This window comes from Mustelus asterias, chromosome 22 (assembly GCF_964213995.1).
Source record: "Mustelus asterias chromosome 22, sMusAst1.hap1.1, whole genome shotgun sequence".
NCBI classification, from domain to species: Eukaryota; Metazoa; Chordata; class Chondrichthyes; order Carcharhiniformes; family Triakidae; genus Mustelus; species Mustelus asterias.
Window position 1 is genome coordinate 63,503,660 of NC_135822.1, and position 23,262 is coordinate 63,526,921.

The following is a 23,262-nucleotide window of genomic DNA, read 5'->3' on the forward strand; positions in this document are numbered from 1 at the left end:
GTCTGGCACTTGGTTTACTGCACAACATATCACCCTCCTTTATCATGTTGACATGTACCACCTCTTTAGTGTTATTTAGTGTTTTGTTTCCTTTCTACCCCTCTTAAAGTTCGGTTAATTTGGCTCCTCTTAATTCTAGTTAAACTCTGAAGTAAGTCTTACCTTATCACAGAGTCCAGGGTGTTTTCACTGATCCTGAAACAAAATGAACATTCTGATTACAGGTTTCAGATAAGAAGTTGGAAAACTTTCTGGAAATTACATTATTTTTGGATGGATCCTATGCCTCCAATCGAGCTTACTTCTGTTTTTGAAAAACACCAAAGCATTGCAAGTCCAGACCTCCTTTGCACTTTAACTCAAGAGAATTGAAGGAATAGTGAAGTGTATAACTGCAACGCGCATATATGAGAGAGACAGATAGATATTGGGAACAACCCCTTAAAAAGGTGAAAGCAATACCTATAATGAATTATTTTCTTGTAAATCATTATACTATTTTATACTTTCCAACTGTAGAACAGAAATAGGAGCAGACAACTTAAGCCTGCTCCATCATTCAATACAATAATTTGACCAAACTTGAACTAAACCTGATACAATGCGTGATCCATTCCAAACTGACATATTCTTAAGAATGGTTCTAAAATAATTCACTAGTTGTTTAGGTATGTTGGTTTTTAACATTTTCAGGTTAATTTTAAAAAATCAGCTGCTAATCATACACAAACAAAATCACAGCATGCTTCTATGTGGCTGCTTCCTGTCTCAAACAAACTGCAAGAAGTTTAACAACACCAGGTTAAAGTCCAACAGGTTTATTTGGTAGCAAAAGCCACACAAGCTTTCGGAGCTCTAAGCCCCTTCTTCAGGTGAGTGGGAATTCTGTTCACAAACAGAGCTTATAAAGACACAGACTCAATTTACATGAATAATGGTTGGAATGCGAATACTTACAACTAATCAAGTTTTTAAGAAACAAAACAATGTGAGTGGAGAGAGCATCAAGACAGGCTAAAAAGATGTGTATTGTCTCCAGACAAGACAGCCAGTGAAATTCTGCAGGTCCACGCAACTGTGGGGGTTACAAATAGTGCGACATGAACCCAATAACAAATAGTGTGACATGAACCCAATAACAAACTGCCTCAGAGACAACAGGTCAAATCTTTGTAACACTTACTTTCCAGTTAGACTGAGTAATGGCCATTACTGCAGATGCGTTTAAACTCATGTAACGCAAATAAATTAAATAGACCGCCACTAAGCCAAAACTATACAAAAATGCTCAATTTCTGTCATAAGCCCTTCCAAAGAAAATACTTCCAACTCTCTCAGATAACATTAAGATAGACTAGATAGCTGTAGTGTTCACCCATAAATGTTTTTATTGTTTAAGTTCAAAACCATGAGTCGCATATAAATATCAATTCTTTCAGGCAAAGGGATAAGGACAGTATCAAACACTATTTTCAATGCTCACCAGAAAGCACTCTAAATCACAAACATGGAGAAATTGCTGAAAATAACTGGAGATAACAAATCAAGTCTCAGAAAAATTCAAAATATGCAACGATTAACAGAAATAAAAATGAATCAAAATAAATACAGAGACTTGGCAACCAATGCTTTGCAATGACTTCGTTCTGAAGCTCAGAGAAAGTCTCTCATTACTCGAGCAGAGTACAATCCATGATTTACGCTCATCTTCGGTGGCGTTCGGGCTCAGGTGTGTGCCTTCTGCGGCCGGAGAAATCAGAACTGCACTGCTCCAGGAGAAATGTTAAACAGAGATGGGTCAAACGTCTGCCCTTTAAACGGTGAACCTTCAGCGTCCCAGCCCTTCTTCAACATCTCGTGCACTTTCTAGAAACCGTCAACAAATAACAAATAGTTTGAAAAACGAAGAGAAAGTATGTCATTTGTCTCAGTTTGTAACAACATATACCACATGCACGAGTTCCTGCCTAGTTACAAACTGACAACACCAGGTTAAAGTCCAACCTGGTGTTGTGAGGCTTCTTACTGTGCTTACCCCAGTCCAACGCCGGCATCTCCACATCATAGTTACAAACTCACAGATGCAACTTAAAAACTGCCAGATGAAACCACTGTCCATACATTTACATTTAAGCAGCCAAATGAAAAGCCAGAGATCACAAGAGTTGGGAGAAATAGAAGTCAGTTGGAAAATGATCTTTTCACCAGCAGAGTCCAACAACAGCTTCAGGACAAATTAAGCAAAGGCTTCTCTTTCTATCAGGGTCCAGATTATGAGTCAGTATCAAACCAGCTCCTTGTGGTTGAAAGTTCACAATGTGAAACCATCCAGACGGACAGCATCATCTGTTGCTAAAAATTGGTAATCTCATTCCGAGAGGCCTCAAATTCAGGTAGGGCGGTAAAAATGAAGCGCACAGTAAGAAGTTTTGAAGTTTGAATAAAATTATATTATTGTAGCAAGAAGTTGTAACTTCATTTATTCTGGACAGGGTCTGACCTTGGAATGCAAAACATTCAAGCCCCGCATAGAACTGCACTCTCCACCCCTCAAACACTCGGCTTAACATACCATAAACAATGTAGTAACACACAGGCTTTGCCACTTACAATCATGCAGAGAATCTGCTTAAGCAATCAAAGGCCCTTCACTCCCTGGGGAATTAGTGTTTTGCCCATTCCTTTTCAGATCTTTACCCACCATTTATACCTACCTTTTGTCACCATCTGTTGTGTGTAAAAGTTACTTTTGAACTCAAGAGCAGCTTTGGTAAAGGTGTGCCGGACTAATGGTTTGATTCCATCCTCAGGTGACTGTGCGGAGTTTGCACATTCTCCCCATGTCTGCATGGGTTTCCTCCAGATGCTCCGGTTTCCTCCCACAGTCCAAAGATGCGCGGGTTAGGTGAATTGGCCATGCTAAATTGCCACTTAGTGTCCCAAGATGTATAGATTAGGGGGATTAGTGGGGTAAATACATGGGTTACAAGGATAGGGTTTGGGTAAAATACTCGTCAGAGGGTCAGTGCCGGCTCGATGGACTGAATGGTCTCCTTCTGCACTGTCGGGATTCGATGATTGGAGGGAAAAGGCAAGTAATATGAAAGAAAAATCTTTGACCCACTTTGTAGATACAGAAGGAAAGAAACAAAACTTGTTTTGTCTTGCCGACAGTTTTTAAAAAAAGTCACATCAGCGTTCCTTAAAATAGTCTCTAATGATCCAAATGCCTTGGCTGCCATTTCATTCGGCCATCAGCACAATTCTATATTTAGATGCAATTAAAACATGTCTCCTGCAGAACATTTATCTACGTTCAAGTGTTTTGCCAATACCATAATTTGCGTGTGGGAGTAACACTCTTGTTCTCGGAAGGATTCTGGCTACTTATTGTGCAGCAAAACCTTTGTTCATTAACAATACCAGTCACATAATTGGGAGAAATTGAAAAAACAAACAGAATATGTAAAGTGGCTGAAAGATGCAAATCCATGGTACAGGGACAGACCATTTTGCCCAAATGACCTTGAGTAGTATCCATGTTTGCCACCAGTGTCATCCCACAGCTTTGGGTAATGGTACACCCAGCAGAAACCAGGCTTTTAATCAAAACTCTTAAATAGAAGCAAAAATCTGAATCATTGGTAGACAAAGGAAAGCCTCATCAGCTCTCAAAACTTTTCCCGTACTTCACATCAAATTATTTTTGAAGACATTAACTTCTGTAAGGTAGTCACTCACAGTAATGGCTTTGATCCAGATAAAATGACCACAAACAACAGGTTTATCTGAGTTCATTATGTTTGTGTCTGATAGATTCTGTTGATGGATGTTAAATGCAGAATTGTTTAAAGGTAATAGGCTAACGGGTGTTGGGCATTGATTAGGTAATTATATTAAAATGTTTATATAAAGGAGTCAGCCAATGCTGTCAGGTATGGACATATTAGAGTTGAGAATTAAGCTCTGCAATAAACAGCCTCCAGCAAAAGCATTATAGTCTGTGTCTTCTTCACAGCCAGATTTGGGAGTTGCTCTGACACATCAGTGGTGCTGGTCAAGACACTGAGAATACTTCACTCATCTTTAAATAGTGTCATACAAGATGTAACATATATCTGATGCATGAAAAGAAGAAAGTGGGCCTTGCACAATGTTACTGACCTTGCAGCATTCCCTCATCACTGCAATATCAGCCAAAAATAAAAACAGAAAACACTGGAAATACTCGGCAGGTCTGACAACATCTGACAATGTTATTTGCTTGAAACAATAATTCACGTTGCAGGTAAAGGACCTTTCTCTCTCTGCAGATGCTGCCAGATCCGCTGAGTATTTTCAGCATTTTGTTTTGATTTCAGATTTCCAGCATCTACAGTATTTTGCTTCTCTTTACTTCTCTCTCAGAAACGAGTATGTGGAAGAGGTTCTGCTCTCCTTTCTGGCTGGATTCCCATTTGTTTCTTATCCCTTCATTGCTTTCCATTTCCCTCATTGTGTTTGACACGGGCTAGAATTCTCCAACCTCGCCCGCGGCTGGGATTCACAACTCCCACAGCAGTGAATGGAGTTTTGGCCGAGCACTAAATTCTCCATTCTCGCTGGCAACAGTGCTGGCGCAAACGAGATCAGGAGAAGCCCAGCCACGGTGGCCACCAAAACTCACTTTCTCAGCAACTGTCTCCAGCACCAATTTATTCCAAGTGGATTCGAACTGAAATTCCATCCTTCGTGTTTCGATTCTACCCATGATTGCAGGTGTCTCAAAGATATTCAACATTCCATGAATTGTTGTTCTGGCTGCATCGGGATCCACACACACTGCCATATGTACATTCTCGATCTCTCTCTCTCCAGAGGCACCAACTCAATCTCATCTCAAAGCTGCCCTGCTCTGTTGTTTCATTTCATCCCACAGCTTGCTCTTCCTTTCAGGGGTTAAGGAATGCCAACTCCAGCAAGTCTGGTCCTTGATCTGAAACATTAAAGGCCCTGATGTTACTGGCACGGCCGCCCCGAAATTGGGTTGGGCAAGGCTCGCAGAACGTCATTCCCCGTTGGTCTCGGGCGCGATCTTACCAGCCTCAGGCGGCCGTGCCGGTAAAATCAGAGTCTAAGTCTCCACAGAAGCTGTCAAACTATTTTGTTTCTATTTAAAATTTCCAGCATCTGCAATAATTTCCTTTTATTTAACGTCAGCCTAAAGTTTGGTTCAGAACTTTTCAGGGAGGTTTAAACCCACAACATTTTGACTGAGAGATAAATAAAAGATAGCCAAATGAAGCAGGCTGACACGAGAATTAGTCATAATGCGCACATGTACTGGGAGTAAACAATCCAGAGAAATTTCACAGGAGAGAGTGATGAGAAACAAACTGACACCGATTAGGACAATAACCGAAAGCTTTGAATAGCTCAGTTTGAAGGCAGATCACCTTCAGAATATCAAGTGTGATAAAGACACAAATCACTCTCAGCCCAGTTTTCACTGAATATTCTTATAAACTAGTTCTCTGCTTTAATAGATTTTGTATCTGGCAAGCTGACTGTCCAAGAAAATAAGTCATGATCAAACGACATGCCTCCTAATAATGAGATAGTGGGAGGAAAATTCACCCCTTCTATTTCTCAGTCTTTGTGGGAGCCCACAAAGTTTTGGTGGAGTGAACAGAATAGAATCCCTACAGTGCAGTTGAGCCCATCGAGTCTACAATGACTCACGACAGAGCACCTTACCCAGGCCCTGTGCCCCACATATTTCCCATGGCTAACCCATCTAATCTTGGGAGACTAAGGGGTAATTTAGCACGGCCAATCCACAGAACCTGCACATCTTTGGACTGGGGGAGGAAACCGGAGCACCCGGAGGAAACCCACGCAGACATGGGGAGAACATGCAGACTCCACACAGACACCTAATGCTGGAATTGAACCCAGGTCCTTGGCGCTGTGAGGCAGCAGTGCTAACCACCGTGCCGCATGGTTTCACTATTTCATCACGTGGATAAAAGACACCATAATTACCAATTGTTTAGCTGTCCCTTGATTCAAGCATAACATTTCCTTAGTGTCACGAGTACTTGCAAAGATCTTCAGGTGACTTTTTTGGGCACATACAGCAGGACATCCCATGAGATAGTGGGACCCAGAGTGCAGGATTGCTTCCTTCCCTTCCCTGCCATCTGTCTGCTTCATCAAGAGACTGGAACTCTTATGTGCAACACAGCTTAATGGACACATTGTCATCATTCTGAGCAATTCGGAGCAAGCTCCTCTCAATAAATAATGTCAATACTATCGCACATAGAGAACTTGAGAGCTTGTTTTTGTCCTCCTTTGGAACATTGGCCATTTGACAATTGAGAGAACAAGACCTGATGGGAGATGATTTTCAATCATGCAGATACATTCTATGAACCTGACTTCAACAAACACACTAGCATTTGTTCAATCACCTTCCCATGGAATCTAGAATATGAGGCGGAAATACTGCTGCTGGAATTTCTCTAGTGCTCCTGTGTGTTTCAGAGTCACAATCTAGGCCCCTGCACTATGGTGACGACAACTGCTCTCTGCGTCAAAATGTTCATTGTCCAGTCCTGCAGCAATGGAGGATTAGAGATGGTTCAGGTTATTAAACTGGAAGTCCCTAGTCAAGAATCTGCACACTGGCAACAGATGCACAAAGGTCACCGGACATCTGTGTTGGGATAGCGGTGTTCTTGGGCAGCGGAATCCATGAGTGAGAAGTCCATTTCAGTGAGCCCTCCGCTCATCCCAAATTAGGAAGGGGCTGGCAAAGAAGCCAGCAGATGTTCCATCATGAGATAGAACTAGTCAGTGACCTTTCTTGTTGGTAACTTGAAGGACATCACCCTTGTGAAAGAAAATCCGAGTCCCAGACACGAGGGCTGTTCAAACGTCCAGCACAGAATGCATTTTCCACTTTGTCCTTGCTGGGGAACCACACCCAGCAGGAACACCAACTTTGGTCGAAGAAAGAAAGCTCCACATTTGGCAAATTGGAATGCTAGAATGTTCAGCGATTATTTCAAACTTTTTTTAAAATTTGCTAAAGCACATAGATTTTGCACATAGAAAATCATTCCATCATTTCACTTGCTCAAGTGTTACGAATGCACATAGAAGTTGGCAGACCTGTCCTCAGATCGAAATGTCACAGTTCAAAGCAAAAATAAAAAGCCCACGTGCCACCTTCAAAAGGAAAAATATCACAAAGGCTTTAAAATACACAAGGAAATTCATAATCAAGTTACTTAAATACTTATTTTGGACATGAAAAGTTGCAATTACGGAGGGAAAAAGGAGACAAAGACTTTCTCTGCAAAACCGGAGCAATTCCACTGGTTCTGCAGCAAACCATAACAGAAATGTTGCTATGTTACTATGGATTTTTTCATTACAGACTTTGACAAACAAAGTAGAAGGGTTATGGACAGGAAACATGACAAAAATTGATTAGTAATATAGAAATAGATAGGTGCTCAAGTATTACCAACTGTCTCCCCATTCCTGATGGTTTTCTTACCGTTTCATGACTCTGTGGTTTGCCCTGCATTTTCTGGTGATAATCAAAGGTTAATCTGTCCAGCACTGCATGCTCCTCCTCATCCACTGTTGCCATCGACCGCTCTTTGTTTATCTTGTCTATGTCTATAGTCTCTTCACCTTCTAGAATTGCATTCCACCAGTATTCCCCATTTTTATTCAAGTTAATCTGTTAACAAAACAAATATTTAAAAAATATTACATTTCCTTCATAAAACTGAACAGTTAAAGGTACCCAGGGGCACACCTCTAATATGGATGGAATGATGCACTTGCATGGGAAGAGTCAAACAAGTAGAACAGCTTTCAAATAAATTTTACATTGGACAGCATCTTATACTTGGAGTGTATTTAATTGTTCATTAAATTAAAAAAAATTCATAGTATCTCTTAGAATTCAACATTAATATGAAAACAGAGGCTTTGTTAAAACAAGGAGCAAGGTACAGTTCAAAGCATACTTCAATCATTTATTTTAAGTGTGTACACATTCTCCAAATAGGGAGAAATGACAACAGCTTGGAATGTGTAGATAAAGAGTTTGCATAGCTGAGAAATCCACAAAATAGGCATTGTTGGCTTCAGGCCCCCTTTCCTAATCCACATTTGCAAGAATGGTGGGATTGACAAACTTAAGAAGCTCTCAGCAGAAAATGTAATTGTCAGGTTGGACATTGACAAGGATTCTCTCGGGTCAATATTTTCTTTTTCCTGCAGTCTTAAAGTAATAAGAAAATGAACACAGCAAATTGTTCAGGTAGTGGTCTCCTGTTACTCAGCAAGTTCTTTTTGTCTGCAAGGGAATGTGATGAAATTCCATGGAATAAACAAATGTCATTCACAAGGTCTATCATGAAGAAGGCCAACATTTAAGAGTCAAGTGATTCCAACGGTTCACATTATGGAGATTTTTTAAAAAATGGACGGGCACGGTGTCACAGTTAGCACTGCTGCCTCACAGCGCCAGGGAGCTGGGTTTAATTCCGGCTCGGGTGACTGTTCGCAGTCTCCCCATGTCTGCGTGGATTTCCTCTCACAGACCAAAGATGTGCAGGGTAGGTGCATTGGCTATGCTAAGTTGCCCCTTAGTGTCCTAGGATGCATAGGTTAGAGGGGTTAGCGGGGTAAATATGTGGTTACATAGAAAGAGTCTCGGTGGGATTGTTGTGGAATGGTGTGGACATGATGGGCTGAATGGCCTCCTTCTGCATGGTTTCAATGGTAAAGGCCAGTCAGTCTCAGCCTGAAACAGTCCCAGAAATAATTCTCTTCACTCAACTTCTCTGCCCAGTCTTTCTGAAAATACTTGCTGCCAGCCCAAGACTTGTGAAAAATTGTGAACATAATTGTTTAATTGGACCTTGCATCTTAAAACTTATTTTTGTGACCAAATTTAATGCAATTTATCTTAAGTGTGATAACCTGCACAAGGTCCGTGGGGAATCATTGACTGATCTTCCAATGGGACTTGTTGAGTATGAGTTCCCCTGGTAACAGGCAGTGTGTGACCTGCCAGGCTCAGGACTGAGCCTGCTAAATGGTAGTGCCAGGCAGGTGGTTTTACTTTGAATTCTGGAATAAAATATTTTCTTTTCCAGTCAGGCTTCCTGAGTCATTACAATAAGGATAATGAGAGTAAAAACAAATCAAAGCAGAAAATGAGCAACTTATTTTCTACAGAAACTCAGAATAAATCACACATGCACAAAAGAATAAAATTCATCAACCAACCAGAGAGGTGGGTGCAAGTTAAGTTATCCAGTCTTCTTGGAGTAAGTTAGTGCATGGGATTGGAAAATAAAGTGGAAAGACTAGAGCAATTCATGGAAGACTTCAGCTTCACATCATTAAGTTAGGTTTGAATCGAACTGTTCTAAACTCCAAAGGCTACTTGGAGACCACTCTGTGCATCAATATAACATTTAACACGAGATTAAGTTTTGATCCATGTGCCTCTTTTGATGCATTGGCACTCGACCACCAAGTAAGGCAAAATAATTTTACATTTAATCTCCTGCCATATCCCTATGCTTGGAAGCCTCAGTGCTGGTCCATAATTGGAAAATTATCCTGAGTTGTGAAAATGCAAACCCATCTTTGAATGTACACGTCATGTATTGAACCCGAGTTATTAATGATTGACACTCAAAATCTCTCCTGCACAGATCTTGACCAGTAGTTTGCTGTAGACCTACTTGCTGGCTGGAGTAGAGGCATTGGTAATTTACGAGTCAGCTCAGAGCATTTCCTGTGCAGACAAACCTCATTCCTGCGACTTCACCATCCCTGACTAAAGGACAATATTCTGCAACAAGGTGACTTAGGGTGGGGATTTTTTCTTCTCATTTTGAAAGGGTTACAAAAACAAAAGCTTAAATAATTGTAATTTTGAAAATAATTAAACTGGGATGGTGCAGTATTAACTGTGCATTTAGTTCAGCCTTTCTTCATGACTCTGTTATTCAACAATTCTGCCGTCAGAATTCAAGGTCTCAACAGAGAAGAAAAATTGAGGGAGGAAAAAACAGAGCATGACAATTAAAGGCAATTTTCTGTAACTGATTTCAAGGAACTAACATGAAGCTTTCTTCAGGCAACTGATGTTTGCAACAAGCAGACAAGTGAGAGGAAAACTGTTATGTTTGGGGCTTTCATGAGCTGATGTATTTTCCACGTTAAGTTGCTTTTGGAACGGACTATCAAATTTCAATTCATCAAGAATAAATATTTCATGAAAAACTGACCTTTACGCAGAACATCCCATTGAATGCAGAAGAAAAGAAAAGGCCAAAACATTTGCAATCAAATGCATCTTGCGCCAGAAATGCTGTGAGGATAATCCCAGGTCAGCCTCCTCCCGAGATCTCCAGCAGAGATACCAGACTTCAGCCAGTTTGATTCAGCCCACTCGAGAACAGGAAACAGCAGAAGGTACTCAAGTCCACGGGTTCTGACAACATCCCAGCAGCAGTACTGAAGACTTGTGTTCAAATAGCCACATTCCTAGTCAAACTGTTCCAGTAGAGCTACTGTGCAGATATCTACCCGACAATGTGGAAAACTACCCATGTTCCTGTCCAGAAAAACAGGACAAATCCAACCCAGCCAATTACAGCCTCATAAGTTGACACTCAATCATCAGCCTCTCTCAAAGCTATCCTTGTCCTAAGTTCGATTTTATTCTTCATCTCATCTGACACATCAACAAGAAGCTTTTCCTTTTCCTCCTCGGTGTTAAGAAACGCAAGCTTCAAAAAGTTACTGATACCAATGCTCATCCTGGACCCTCCACACCTTGATTTGATGAAAAGTATTGTTTCTTCCACGCTATACAGACAAAACCATTCATAGAGAAAGAAAGGAGTGCGCAGAATGTAGTGTTACAGCCATGGGTAGGGTGTAGAGAAAGATCAACTTAATGCGAGGTAGGTCCATTCAAAAATCAGACGGCAGCAGGGAAAAAGCTGTTCTCGAGTCGGTTGGTACGTGACCTCAGACTTTTGTATCTTTTTCCCCGACAGAAGGTGGTGGATGAGAGAATGTCGGGGGTGCGTGGCGTCCTTAATTATGCTGGCGGGGAATGTCGATGGAGTCAGGAGACGGGAGGCTGGTTTGAGTGATGGGCTGGGCTTCGCTTCGTTCACGACCCTTTGCAGTTTCTTGCAGTCTTGGGCAGAGCAGGAGCCATACCAAGCTGCGATACAACCAGAAAGAATGCTTTCTATGGTGCATCTGTAAAAATTGGTGAGAGTCGGTAGCAAACATGTCAAATTTCCTTAGTCTTCTGAGAAAGTAGAGGTGTTGGTGGGCTTTCTTAACGATAGTGTCAGCATGGGGGAACCAGGACAGGTTGGTGATGATCTGGACACCTAAAAACCCGAAGCTCTAGACCATTTCTACTTCACAGTGACGGCTGTGTGTACCGTCTCCAAGATGCACGGCAGCAAAGTTCCTTTGACAGCATCTTTCATACCCATTACCTCAACCGCCCGGAAGGATAAAGGCAGCAAACGCATGGGATTGCCACCTTCTGCAAATTCCCCTCCACATCTCTCACCAGTCTTGAACTAGATTGCTATGCCTTCAGCAATATTGGATCAAAATCCTGGGACAAATTTCCTAACAGCATTATAGATGTACCTACACAACAGGGAGTGCAGCGGTTCAGGGAGGAGCTCACCATCACTTTCTGAAGGGCAATTAGGGATGGGCAACAAATGCATGTCAGTGATGCAAATCACCCAAGATCAAATAATTTTTTAAAAATGGAGACCAACAAGGAATTCCACAGTGTGCTGAACGAGAAAATCAGAATTATTCTCAGAGTTATACCCTCTCGTCCACTTCACAGCAAACTTCAAACAACAGCCAAAGAGAGATTCAATTCAGCTCATCTGTCCAGCACCTCACCACGATCACTGACACAAACAAAGGCCTATTTGTATACTTCCAAAATGCCAAAAGGCATTGTAGGCAGAAGAAATTGATGACACATTAATATAAACTTGTCTTGCTGCTCCACTAGGTATACAGAAACAGCCAATACGGGTGATCCACAAAGAGAGGAAGTCATTGGCTTGATTTCCAGTTTGAGAAACAGAAATTCATCAGCCCATCCTTGTTAGCAACTGGAACATAGTTAGCCTGTGTCAACACTTCTAATCATTAACATATAACCTCATGGAAAATACACATACATGGAATTCATACCCAGACCAACTGCAGTGCAACCTCTCCTTGTTCTAATGCCCTGTTGACATGCCATGAGTTTGTGTGTACCATGGACCTCTTGGACCAAATTGCCTGTGTCTGTGTTGTACATTCCACATACGTTAGCAGTCTTACCAAGATGCAGCACCCTGGTTCTAAGCTCCACATGGAGTTTTCAGTGTTGATTTTATGCGTCAGTTTTCCATCTACAATGACTTGCTCACTCCCACCTTCAAACACAACCACACGTAGATAGTTGCTCTGTATATCTACAGAAACCTGTGTGCAAACACAAGGAATAAAATCAAATGATTTCATTTTTATACACAAGTTCCATTTCTCAATTGCATTTTACCTTAATCAAAAAGTTTAGATGGTCCTGAAATACAGTAATGCAATTTCATATTTATCTGAAGTTATCAGAGTTCTGATAATTCCCAGCCTATGCCAGGTTTCCAATCTATGACTCGCATTCTTCTCTGGATCAGAGAGCATGAAAGTCAGGCAGTGAAAAAAAGTAAAGTGCTGTTCCTTCAAGCGCATTGGAAGAAAGTCTAATTTTATAAAAATTAAAATCAGTCCCTGGCAGCTAGTGACAAAAGAATGTTAAGCAATGAGCAGTTAGGATTTGGAATGCACTACCTGATTGGTAGCTAGAAATAGGTTAAAGAAAATAGTCTTCAAAAGGGAACTGAATAAATACTTGAAGGAGGAAAAAATTGCAGAAAAATGGACAAAGAATGGACCAAACCGAATTGCTCTTTGAAAGAGCCAACACAGACACACTGCGGCAAATAGCTCCTTTGGTCCTGCACTGCATGGCCCAGAACGAGCCTTTTGCCCATCCTGTATTGGGACTGGTGTGTAGCACAAGATTTGGGAGTGAAAAAACACCATTTTGAAAACAAAAGAGAGAGAACTCCCTCTTTTTTCCCCAAAACTTGCCAAGGGATTGTAAATGTCCATCTGAACTATCAAAACTGAGTCCCACCGTAAAGGCAGTACCTTCAACAATGCATCTTCAGCCATCTTTGAGCATCGAGCATCACTGGCAACATCAGCATTTCTGGCACATCTCTTTTGTAATTCTGGTGCCTTCTTGAATGGTTGCAGCACATTTGGTACACGTACACCTTCAGTGCTTTTAGAAAATAACTTCCAACTTGTTAACCAACAACAGTGAAGGAGCCATGACACAGTTCTAAATCAGGATGGTATCTGTCTTGGAAGAGAACTTATAGGTGCTACTCCCATGCATCACCTTACTCTGTCCTCCTTCCCAGGTGGTTCAGATCCCAGGTTTAGAAAGCACTGTTGAAGGGGTCTTGAAATGTTGCTGCAGTGCATTTGGTACATAGTACACACTGCTGCCACTGTGCTTTGGTGGGAGATGGGATGCCAATGACATGGGCTGCTTTATCCTTTGTCCTGGAATTTACTGCATTAGTTGCTCAGCACAAGTGCTATTGGCCCTGTCAGCTTCACCAAAAGCCTTCCCTCCAACACAAGGTCAGAACGGCTGATCATTGCAGTGTTCAGTGCCATTCACAACTTCTCAGACACTGAAATGGTTAGTCAGCAACATTCGGACATGGGCTGGTAAGTGCTAAGTAACATTCATATTAAGTCTTTGGTCAATGGTAATTATCAGCATCACCATTCAGTGGTAATTCTTTTAAAATCCTTTGATGGGATACATGATAAGGACAGAATTTGTTGCATCCCCAATTGCTTGGCCATTTCAGGGAGCAATTAAGAATCAACTACACTGTCATTGAATGTCACAGTGAGATGGTTAGATTCTCTCTTACTGGGAATGATTGTTGTCTGGCACTGATGTGGCACAAATGCTACTTTCCACCAACTTAGCTGTATGGCCTGAGCTGGTATTGCATGAAATTTTGACATACCCAACTTTCTAAAGACCATTACTTAATGAATGAGCAAGACCAAAAATTTAAATCATCTGTATTTGTCATGGTTGCTGGAACACATCTTATATTAAATTCACAAATGAGGATCATCTCCTCAAACCAAAAAAATTCTAAAGCATAAGGCTCTTTCTGGAAGGATTAATCTAGATCACAGTTTAAATACTTGTAAAGCATTCAGCTTCTTGCACCACAACAAATTACAGGCTGTTAGCTAGCCGTTTAACTCCATTTAATTCAAATAACTCTCAACGCTGAACCATGAAACTACAAAGGGTCCATCAGAAAGAAATACAATCTAATCCCAATGAACTGGTTTGTCAAAAACCATCACGTTTTCAGCAGATGCTGCCTGGACCAGGGTTTCAGCCACTCATCAGATGAAAATGTACACTATCGCTGACAAAACACCCACAGGTAACTACAATTACTGAAGTGGAACAGTGCATCTACACTCCCTGTACTCAAGTTCTGGATATGCAAGCAGCAACACCTTGTGACCTTTTTCTTCAATTTACCTCAACCCAATCTATTTTTTTTTCAGGTCATTTGGAAACAGTTTTAGATCATTATGACCTTACCAGGTTTTAGATTTCAGCACCTGACCTGTTCCAGTCTGACTTCACCAGCACAATTTTCCACCTACTTCATCTGAAGGCATCAATCTCTCCTGAGTTTAGTTTCTCAGGCACTGGTAGATTATCTGCACCCCAACCAGGAGACTATTCTCATGTCCGCCCAAAGGCTGATCAAGCGATTTATTCCACCAGAATTGGAACCTGTTTACAACCAACATGTGTGTACACATGCTTCCCAACAGATATTACTGGACATTGTTCAGCAGCAAAAAGTATTTTTATGCACCCGAAGTGCTGTCACAGCCAAGTTCAGTGTAGACCAGGAATCAAATCTGGGACCTTCAGCAGGATGGCTTTGTGGTGTTCTGGACAAAGTCTTGGCCTATTCAGTCATCACAAAGTTTGGCAATGAATTCTGAACTGGTCACACACGGTAGCACAGTGGTTAGCACTGCTGCTTCACAGCTCCAGGGATCTGGGTTCGATTCCCGGCTTGGGTCACTGTCTGTGTGGAGTTTGCACATTCCCCTCGTGTCTGCGTGGGTTTCCTCCGGGTGCTCCGGTTTCCTCCCACAGTCCAAAGATGTGCGGGTTAGGTTGATTGGCCATGCTAAAATTGCCCTTCGTGTCCTGGGATGCGTAGGTTAGAGGGATTAGTAGGTAAATATGTAGGGATATGGGGGTAGGGCCTGGGTGGGATTGTGGTCGGTGCAGACTCGATGGGCTGAATGGCCTCTCTGTGCTGTAGGGTTTCTAAGATTTTAAGACCTCTTACAGGTTAACTTATTTGAACCAGGTGGAATCTGGTTCAAAATGCGTGAGATTGGCTATTACCTGTCTTCCTTTCACAATCGCCTTGGACACTGGCACCTTAACTTCCAGGTCAGTGTAATCCTGGGACCAAGTGTAGTTGTCCCTCACAGCCCCATTGTAGCTATCAGAGTTTTCTTCACATTTTCTGCAAAACAAACCAACAAACAATTAATCACAGGTAACATGTCATTCCTAAAACTGCAAAAATGTAATAAAACTGCTAGCTGTGACTTTCTCACTCTCAAGTCAACAAGCATTCATAAAACAGAGATGGCACCATGTGTATGAAGAGGTCTACTGCACGAGTAAGAAAGGTTGATTCCCAAGATTGGGCCAAATTGGAAATAATTTTGTGATGTGGATACACACCAATCAAATGCTGTGTCAGCACTGCCCAAACACCTTTCACGGATCATCCTGACATCCAGCCAAGGACAGTTTCAACGCATTAGTTGGGCAGGATTCAAATCAAAGAGATGTGAGAACAGTTTGCTAACTTACTGCAATACTCTAGCAGTGTTGCTAAAAAAAAAGTCATATAGCCCACCCTTGTCCCAGTCAAGGGACCTTAACATCTATCAAGAGCTCCAATATAACATGTGCACCAGTGGTGTACCCAGCTTGGGTGGGGGAAGAGGAGAGCAACGGATACCTTAAACTTAATACCTCTGTGATATAATGTACACTTCTTTACAGGAGTGGGGCTAGGTCTGTCATGAATAAACACAATCTTTCTCAAAAAACTTAATTTATTTGTATCTTATTGGCTAGAATTTTCATAACCACTCAGAAAACATTACCCTGAATTTAATGATTTATAACAGTTACCATGTACAGTTAGTAGATGTGATACAATAAAACATTAATGTTATATTGTTTTTTTCTGTTCCAACAGTGCATTGTTTGTTTTTTCACTTTCCAACTAATATTCAGACATTCAAAACTCTAAGTCATTCAGGGCACTATTATCTAACCCATGCAGAAGAGTTTTATTGTGTTGGGGTTTCATTTTATATCTGTGAAGATAACTGAAACCTTTTTGTTTGACCTTTAAATAAGAATTCCTTAATTCCCACCACCTCCTCCCATTTCCATTTAAATGCTCCCACTTCCCTCTCCTGAACCCTTGTTGGAAATGAGGACTCTGGGGATGAGTGGCAAGGCAGCAAGAGATCATTTGAAAAAGATGTGAATTATAATAGCTCGAGCCCGACACTTCTGCACCATCCAGTCCCCTGGGTTGAGGGACGATAGCAAGATTGTGGTAAACCCTTCCATTATCTGCACCTGCACTTCTTCCAATGACGTGGGATGCAAGCCACCCAGAACAGGCTGTTTATCCACTGACATAGTCAGACATTCCAATACTTCATCCTTCTCAATTTTTACTTTGTATTGTCTCTACTATCTGCAACATTTTATCAGATTCCTCTTCCTAAGTAAATACCCTACAAAGTAGTCATCAGGTATTCTGGCTTTACCCTGTACTTCTAAGAATATAACCCTCTGTATCAGGGCCCACTCAGTCATTTTCAACACCTCTATTACATCTCTTGTTCACCTTTTGAATTTGAAAACGAAAAATATTAATTCTTTAGTCTCTCATTACTGGTACCAATCCAGGAAATATCCTTCCCATCAATATACTGCTACTCCTCATTATCAGTTCCAAAATGGATCCAGTTAACCCAATTTTAAAAAGCTACTGTCCTATTCCTTTCAGAGTCACTCAAGCTGCCATGTCAGGGACACAGATTCACTCAAGTATAAACGCTGTAAAGGGAGCAGTCAAACACTGAGTCAAACCCTATGACAAGTAATATCTGCAATGCAGCAGAGAACCTGCTACATTTGCTTGGCGCAGTGAGGTGGAACCCAACTATAAACAGAGAGAAGCAGAGACAACAACCCTCGGGTCTCCTGAAAAAGACTATACAGTGATTAGTCACATCCTCAGAACTACCACACAGGTGGATATTGATTCTCATTCCCTATTTTATATTAAGAACAAACGGATACACATACTTGGAAAGCTCAAGTTGCTCCTGTTTCACAACTGGTGCAGCAGCAGTGCCCTCTAGCTGTTTATCAGTAGTGGTGGGCTGCTGTAAATCTGCCTGAATCGCTTGCTCATCTTTCTCTGTGCTCAGTGTGTTCTGTTCAACCGTCACTGCTGCCTCTGCGTCAGGTTGCTCCTCTGCTGCTGACTCAATCTCCACCTCCTGACCAGGAAGTGGGACACACAGCTTGTCTTCTTCCATTTTCCTGTCATTCAGTTTCTTCTCCAGCTCTTTCACCCGTCTCTCATTATCTTGAATGGAATAACGTTCAAACTTCTTGAAAGCCTTGAAAACAAAATGAAAATGAAAACATTGGCTTTCAAGGGTGTAATCACGACACTTTATGTTAGGTAACGATATCACGAGATGATGAGGTGCTCAGATGAGAGATTAGAACGGAGGTGCAGGTCAGGCACGATCTCACTGCATGGCAAAGCAGACTGGTGGAGCTGAATGACCTACACGTGTTTCTATTTTCTTGAAACAATGTATGCCCAATTAAAAGGTCAAACGGCTGAAGAATTCTTGGTTGCAACGGGACTGGCTGAAGCCATTGGCAAGAAAGCTGCCCTTTCCCTTGCAGAAGCCACAACAAAGACTGAAGCAATGAAAACCTTAAATCCAAAACAAAATGAGTTGGGGGTCACAAAATCCAGATCTCTGTAGGTGCCATTTTACAGGATTGGACTGTTCATCAAGGAAAAAGAAATTTAATTTGCACATCACCTTTGGAAAATATCCGCAGGAGCTGTTGTACAAATCAAATAAAATTTGATATGGAGACATTAGAAAGGCAAAATTCTGTGGATGCGAGAAATGACAACAATAAATGCTGCAAATACTCAGTAGTTCTGCCAATATCTGTGGAGAGATAAATCGAGTTAACATTTCAGGTTTAAAGTTTATTTATTAGTGTCACAAGCAGGCTTACATTAACATTGCAATGAAGTTACTATAAAAATCCCCTGGTCGCCACACTTCGGCACCTGTTTGGGGACGCAGAGGGAGAATTTAGCATGGCCAATTCACCTAACCAGCACGTCTTTTGGACTGTGGGAAGAAACCGGAGCACCCGGAGGAAACCCACGCAGACATGGGGAGAACGTGGCTGACCTTTCATCAGAATTGAGATCAGTATTTCGAGTTGTTTTTTTAAAAAAATGAGAGCTAATGGAAAAGATGATTAAAGGTATGTTTTAAAGAGGGTCTTAAAGCGGAGAGGTCGAGAGGCAAAGAGGTTTACGAAGACAATTCTAGATCTTGGAACTTAGGTAGCTGAAAGCACCAGATGGAGCGATGAAAATCAGGGACATGCAAAAGGTCAGATTCAGAGCAATGCAAGTACCTCAGGGGGATATCGGGATGAAAGAAGTTACAAAGATGGGAGGGATGTGGCCTTTCAGGTATTTAAAAACAAGGAAGAGAATGTTTCAAAGTTGATATATTGCCAGACTGGAAGTGGATGGCCATGATTTTGCATCCTATTTGCAACAGGCATCAATGGTGACAGGCATGCAAAATATCACAAGAGACACAAAACAAAATTTATGCTTGTGGGATATCCCTTTGCGAACGTCCCTGCCTCCTACCCTTTCAATAAATTTGCATCTCAATATCAGGACTCTATATCCGGTAATTCCCCCATTATGTAATTGGTTCGCAACGAGAGGTCTCCCCTGGCATGGATCTGGCAACCAGAAGAACAGTCGAACAGGGAGAGGGGGGCACTTTTGTTGACTTTCAGAGTTTAGAAATAGGCACTCACTAGTACGATTAATTTGCTGGGACTGCGTTGTCAACAGGAATCCCTTTAAAACAAAGTCTTGCATTTACATAGTTCATGACCAATGGATGTAACGAAGCACTTTGTATTATTTTGTGATGTCACATTATCTTGGATCCTGTCATCTTGCTGTAGCACTTTATGATTTCATTCATATCCTTTACAAAACACTGATCTCTGATGATTGTTCTTTAACTCTTTAATCCCCTAAACAATCACCAGTTTTTGTACACTTCAGCAGCTTGGTTAGTTACCCTGCTGAAAACCATTATGTTGAATGCAATTCAAATCAAGCACATCTGACATTAGGATACAAATGTTCCGACACGGAGTTTCAAAGGAGAACACAACCTTGCTAATAACATTGCACTCGCACACAGGTTTCTTCAAACACATAAGTACACGGTAGATTTGTTGAGAGAGAAGCTAGCGCAGTTTGAAAGTAAAAAGTGACCGTACTCATCTTGATAGGAAATCCAAGACCATTGATTATGGCAGATTAAATTCACTTCACTAGCTTTCAGGGATGAGAAGCAGGTCAAACTATAAAAAAGTTAAAATTGTGTTTGCTTGGCAGTGTATCCTGGGCAAATAGCAATCTGTCAACACAACCTTCTCGATTCAGAGATGGGAAATTCTTGCAAACTCTCAGAGATCCACAAAGCATTTGCAGTCACATTTGTACCGCTGAAAATACATGATTTATATTAAGTTGATCTTTTTCTACACCCTAACTATGACTGTAACGCTACATTCTGCACTCTCTCCTTTCCTTCTCTATGAACTGTATGCTTTGTATAAATAGCGCGAAAGAAACAATACTTTTCACTGTACACCAATATATGTGTTAATGATAAAATAAAATCAGAGCAACATTATAACTGAATGAATTGTAATTAAACAAATCCCTTCAACATTCTTTACTAAAATAAAGTGTGTTGCTGATGCAGCATGTATTTCAGGTCGAAATTAAGCAACATGGAAAATCAGAAGTCCACCCTGGGCTGTTCAAGCACCTCTGGATGTGGGCTAAATCTGTTAGCCTAAGAAAACTTCCCACGTTGCACGAGTATGTCAATTTCATAGACTTCCTATCTGGCAACACCACCTCAATTTTAAAAATCTTATCCTGGTTTTCAAATACCTCCATGGCCTTATCCCTCCTCTCGTTGTAACTTCTTCTCATCCTAGACCTCTGTGGTGCTCCTTCCTTAAGTCTCAGGTTGTGTGGAGGCATGTCAGAGTTTGACTGTGTCGAAATTCTGAAGAGTTGAAGCAGTTATCATCTTTGTCAATGGAATCAACTCTAACATATCCTTTTAATTCACCCGACAGCTATTTGAAAACATTTTGATTCAAATCTCATGAATCTTCACAAAGTATAGCTTTAGGATAATAGGTTGCATCAAATAATTGTAATGGTAATTTTGCCACTCTTATCCATTTTAACCATCTCACGTCTCATCCATATCATCCCTCTATTGCCATCCCCATCCCTTGTGGAAACAATTTCCCCAATCATGGTAAATGTGCTGCGGGACTCCATAAATAACCCCTCCCTCCCAGGGCTGCTTATTGTTTGCAGCTTCATGTACGTCACCCATTCCAATCTTCAGAATGCTTCATGTGCCTCCGCGTGCATCAGACACCACCCATCAAATCAACCCACCAATGGATATACCTCTTCCAAGTTAAAACAGCCCAGACATTTAAAAAAATCAAATTATCATATAATAATAGTAAAAAGATGCAAGACCCTAGCCCCTCGGACTGAATATCTCTGTGAGGAACTCACTGTTGCAAACGTAAAAGGCGGCTGCATAGAATTATTCTGGAGACTTGTACCTTTGGCCACACTGTTTTCAAGATTAGTTCTGGCCATCGGCCATTTACATTGTGCGCAGTTTTCAGATCAGCATTTCTCCTGTGCAGTTATTTTTTCTCTGGCCAGTCTTTACAAGGGGCCCTTGACAGCGAAGCTACTAAAATTTTGAACAATCAATAGCCAACTCCAATGCTACGCTGTGTGCATTTCTGTGCTCCTCACCTGGGATGCCTGTACATTAAAATATAATTGATTATTTTGATTGTCTACGTGTTTATGCTGTAATCGTTTAAGAAACGTCTGAAGCACAAATTCCCATAAAGTCTCAGGTGTCCCAGTCCGGGCTGAGCTTGCTGGCCTTGGCAGAGTGACATGTCGGGGTCAATACAATTGTCACCAGCCGATTAGCGGCCAGACAGCAACAATAACTTAGATTCTTTAACACCTCCAACACGGTAAAACATCTCAAGGTCCTTCACAAGGGTGATTTCAACCCAATTTGAGCCAAAGATAGGAGAATAGGTAAGGCAGGTTTTAAGCAGAGAGTACAAGGGAAATTAAAAGGAGAGCCAGCGATATTCAGGTGGGAATTCCAGTGCTTTAGATCTCAAAAGGTGACGGCGGACCAATTAAAATCAGGTAAGTGTAAGAAGCCAGGTTGGAGAAGCACCTGGACATCAGAGGGTTATGGAGGTGGAGGATGGTAAACAGGGAGGGATGAGTCTGCAAATCCAGGAGTTAACACAGTGAGCACAGTGGTGATAAGTGAATGGAATTGGATGTGGGGAGATGAGACATTGGTGTGAAGAGGAGAGGGACAGTGAACTGGAGAAGATGGGTGAACAAAGCGGTGTTGTGGCTGTTTGCCCGGACCCCCTGCACTCACCCTCAGGGCCAGCTTCTCGGCCACCCCAGGCGGGAAGCCCAGCTTGTCCTCCCTCAGCACCATCAGGCGGAAGAAGTCGGTCTTCCTGTACAGAAACCCGAAGAAAACTTCCAGAAAGTTCTCGATCTTGCCGACATGCTGCAGGATGCCCAGCAGCGCCTGGTCGTACATCTCGGTCCTCTCAGGGGGCCCGTCCATTTCCAAAGCGGGGACAGTGAACCCACCCCTTCGGCGCCCAGGCCTCTGTCTCGCCGTCAGTCCTCGGACCCGGAGCCGACCGCCGCACGGGAACGAGCTTCGCCTCCTTTTCCTTTCTTTAACTTTCTCCCTTTTTTCCCGGCGGCTTTCCCCGAGACACTTCCGCCAGATTCCGTCCACCGCGACAAAACGTCCCCCCAGTCACTTGGTCCCGGAATAAAGGTTCCTAGACAACAGCCAGGAGAGAAGCACCCCAGCTTCTGCTGATTGAAATCTTGCAACATTTCAAATTTGCATTTTCATTGCAAACATTTCAATGAAAGTGACAGCTCGTTTGGTTTACCCGTTCGATTTGTTTCAGTGTCACAAACTGAATGATTCAGTAGCCTACATTTTAAAATTAAAGGCTCTTGACAATTAAAATCTTGAAAGTCTGCAAGATCAAGAACACTGGCCCACTTATTCTCTTCACTCGCAACAGAAGCTATCTTCAGTGCCAATAAGACCTCAAAATGGAGCACAGGTAGTAGTAGAGGCGGGTACAATTTTGTCTTTTAAAAAGCATTTAGACAGTTACATGGGTATGATGGGTATAGAGAGTTATGGACCAAATGCGGGCAATTGGGATTAGCTTAGGGGTTTAAAAAAATGGGCGGCATGGACAAGTTGGGCCGAAGGGCCTGTTTCCATGCTGTAAATCTCTATGACTCTCGGTGACATTGATTTGTTGGCAATTCAAAACAACTAATATCTGCAGAGCAAGGTTCCACAAACAGGCCGATGGCCACATTCCTCTGAAAACGCCCAATCTTGTCTGATCTCAGAAGCTAAGCAGACTCAGGCCTGGTTAATACTTGGATGGGAGACTGCCTGAGAATATCAGGTGCAATAGGAGCCAAAAGGATTGGT

At 41.8% G+C, this 23,262-nt stretch overlaps 1 protein-coding gene across 1 annotated transcript; it reads right to left on the reverse strand.

Annotated features, from left to right (window-relative positions):
- Positions 1-1,365: 1,365 nt before the first annotated feature.
- Positions 1,366-22,538, reverse strand: nudcd3 (NudC domain containing 3). The gene is made up of 6 exons (XM_078239476.1): positions 22,156-22,538; positions 17,627-17,946; positions 15,623-15,746; positions 12,415-12,558; positions 7,550-7,738; positions 1,366-1,866 (listed from the first exon to the last, which is right to left on the reverse strand). Exons 1-6 carry the CDS (start codon positions 22,351-22,353, stop codon positions 1,756-1,758), a joined length of 1,086 nt encoding a protein of 361 aa, XP_078095602.1. The 5' UTR covers positions 22,354-22,538; the 3' UTR covers positions 1,366-1,755.
- Positions 22,539-23,262: the final 724 nt, after the last annotated feature.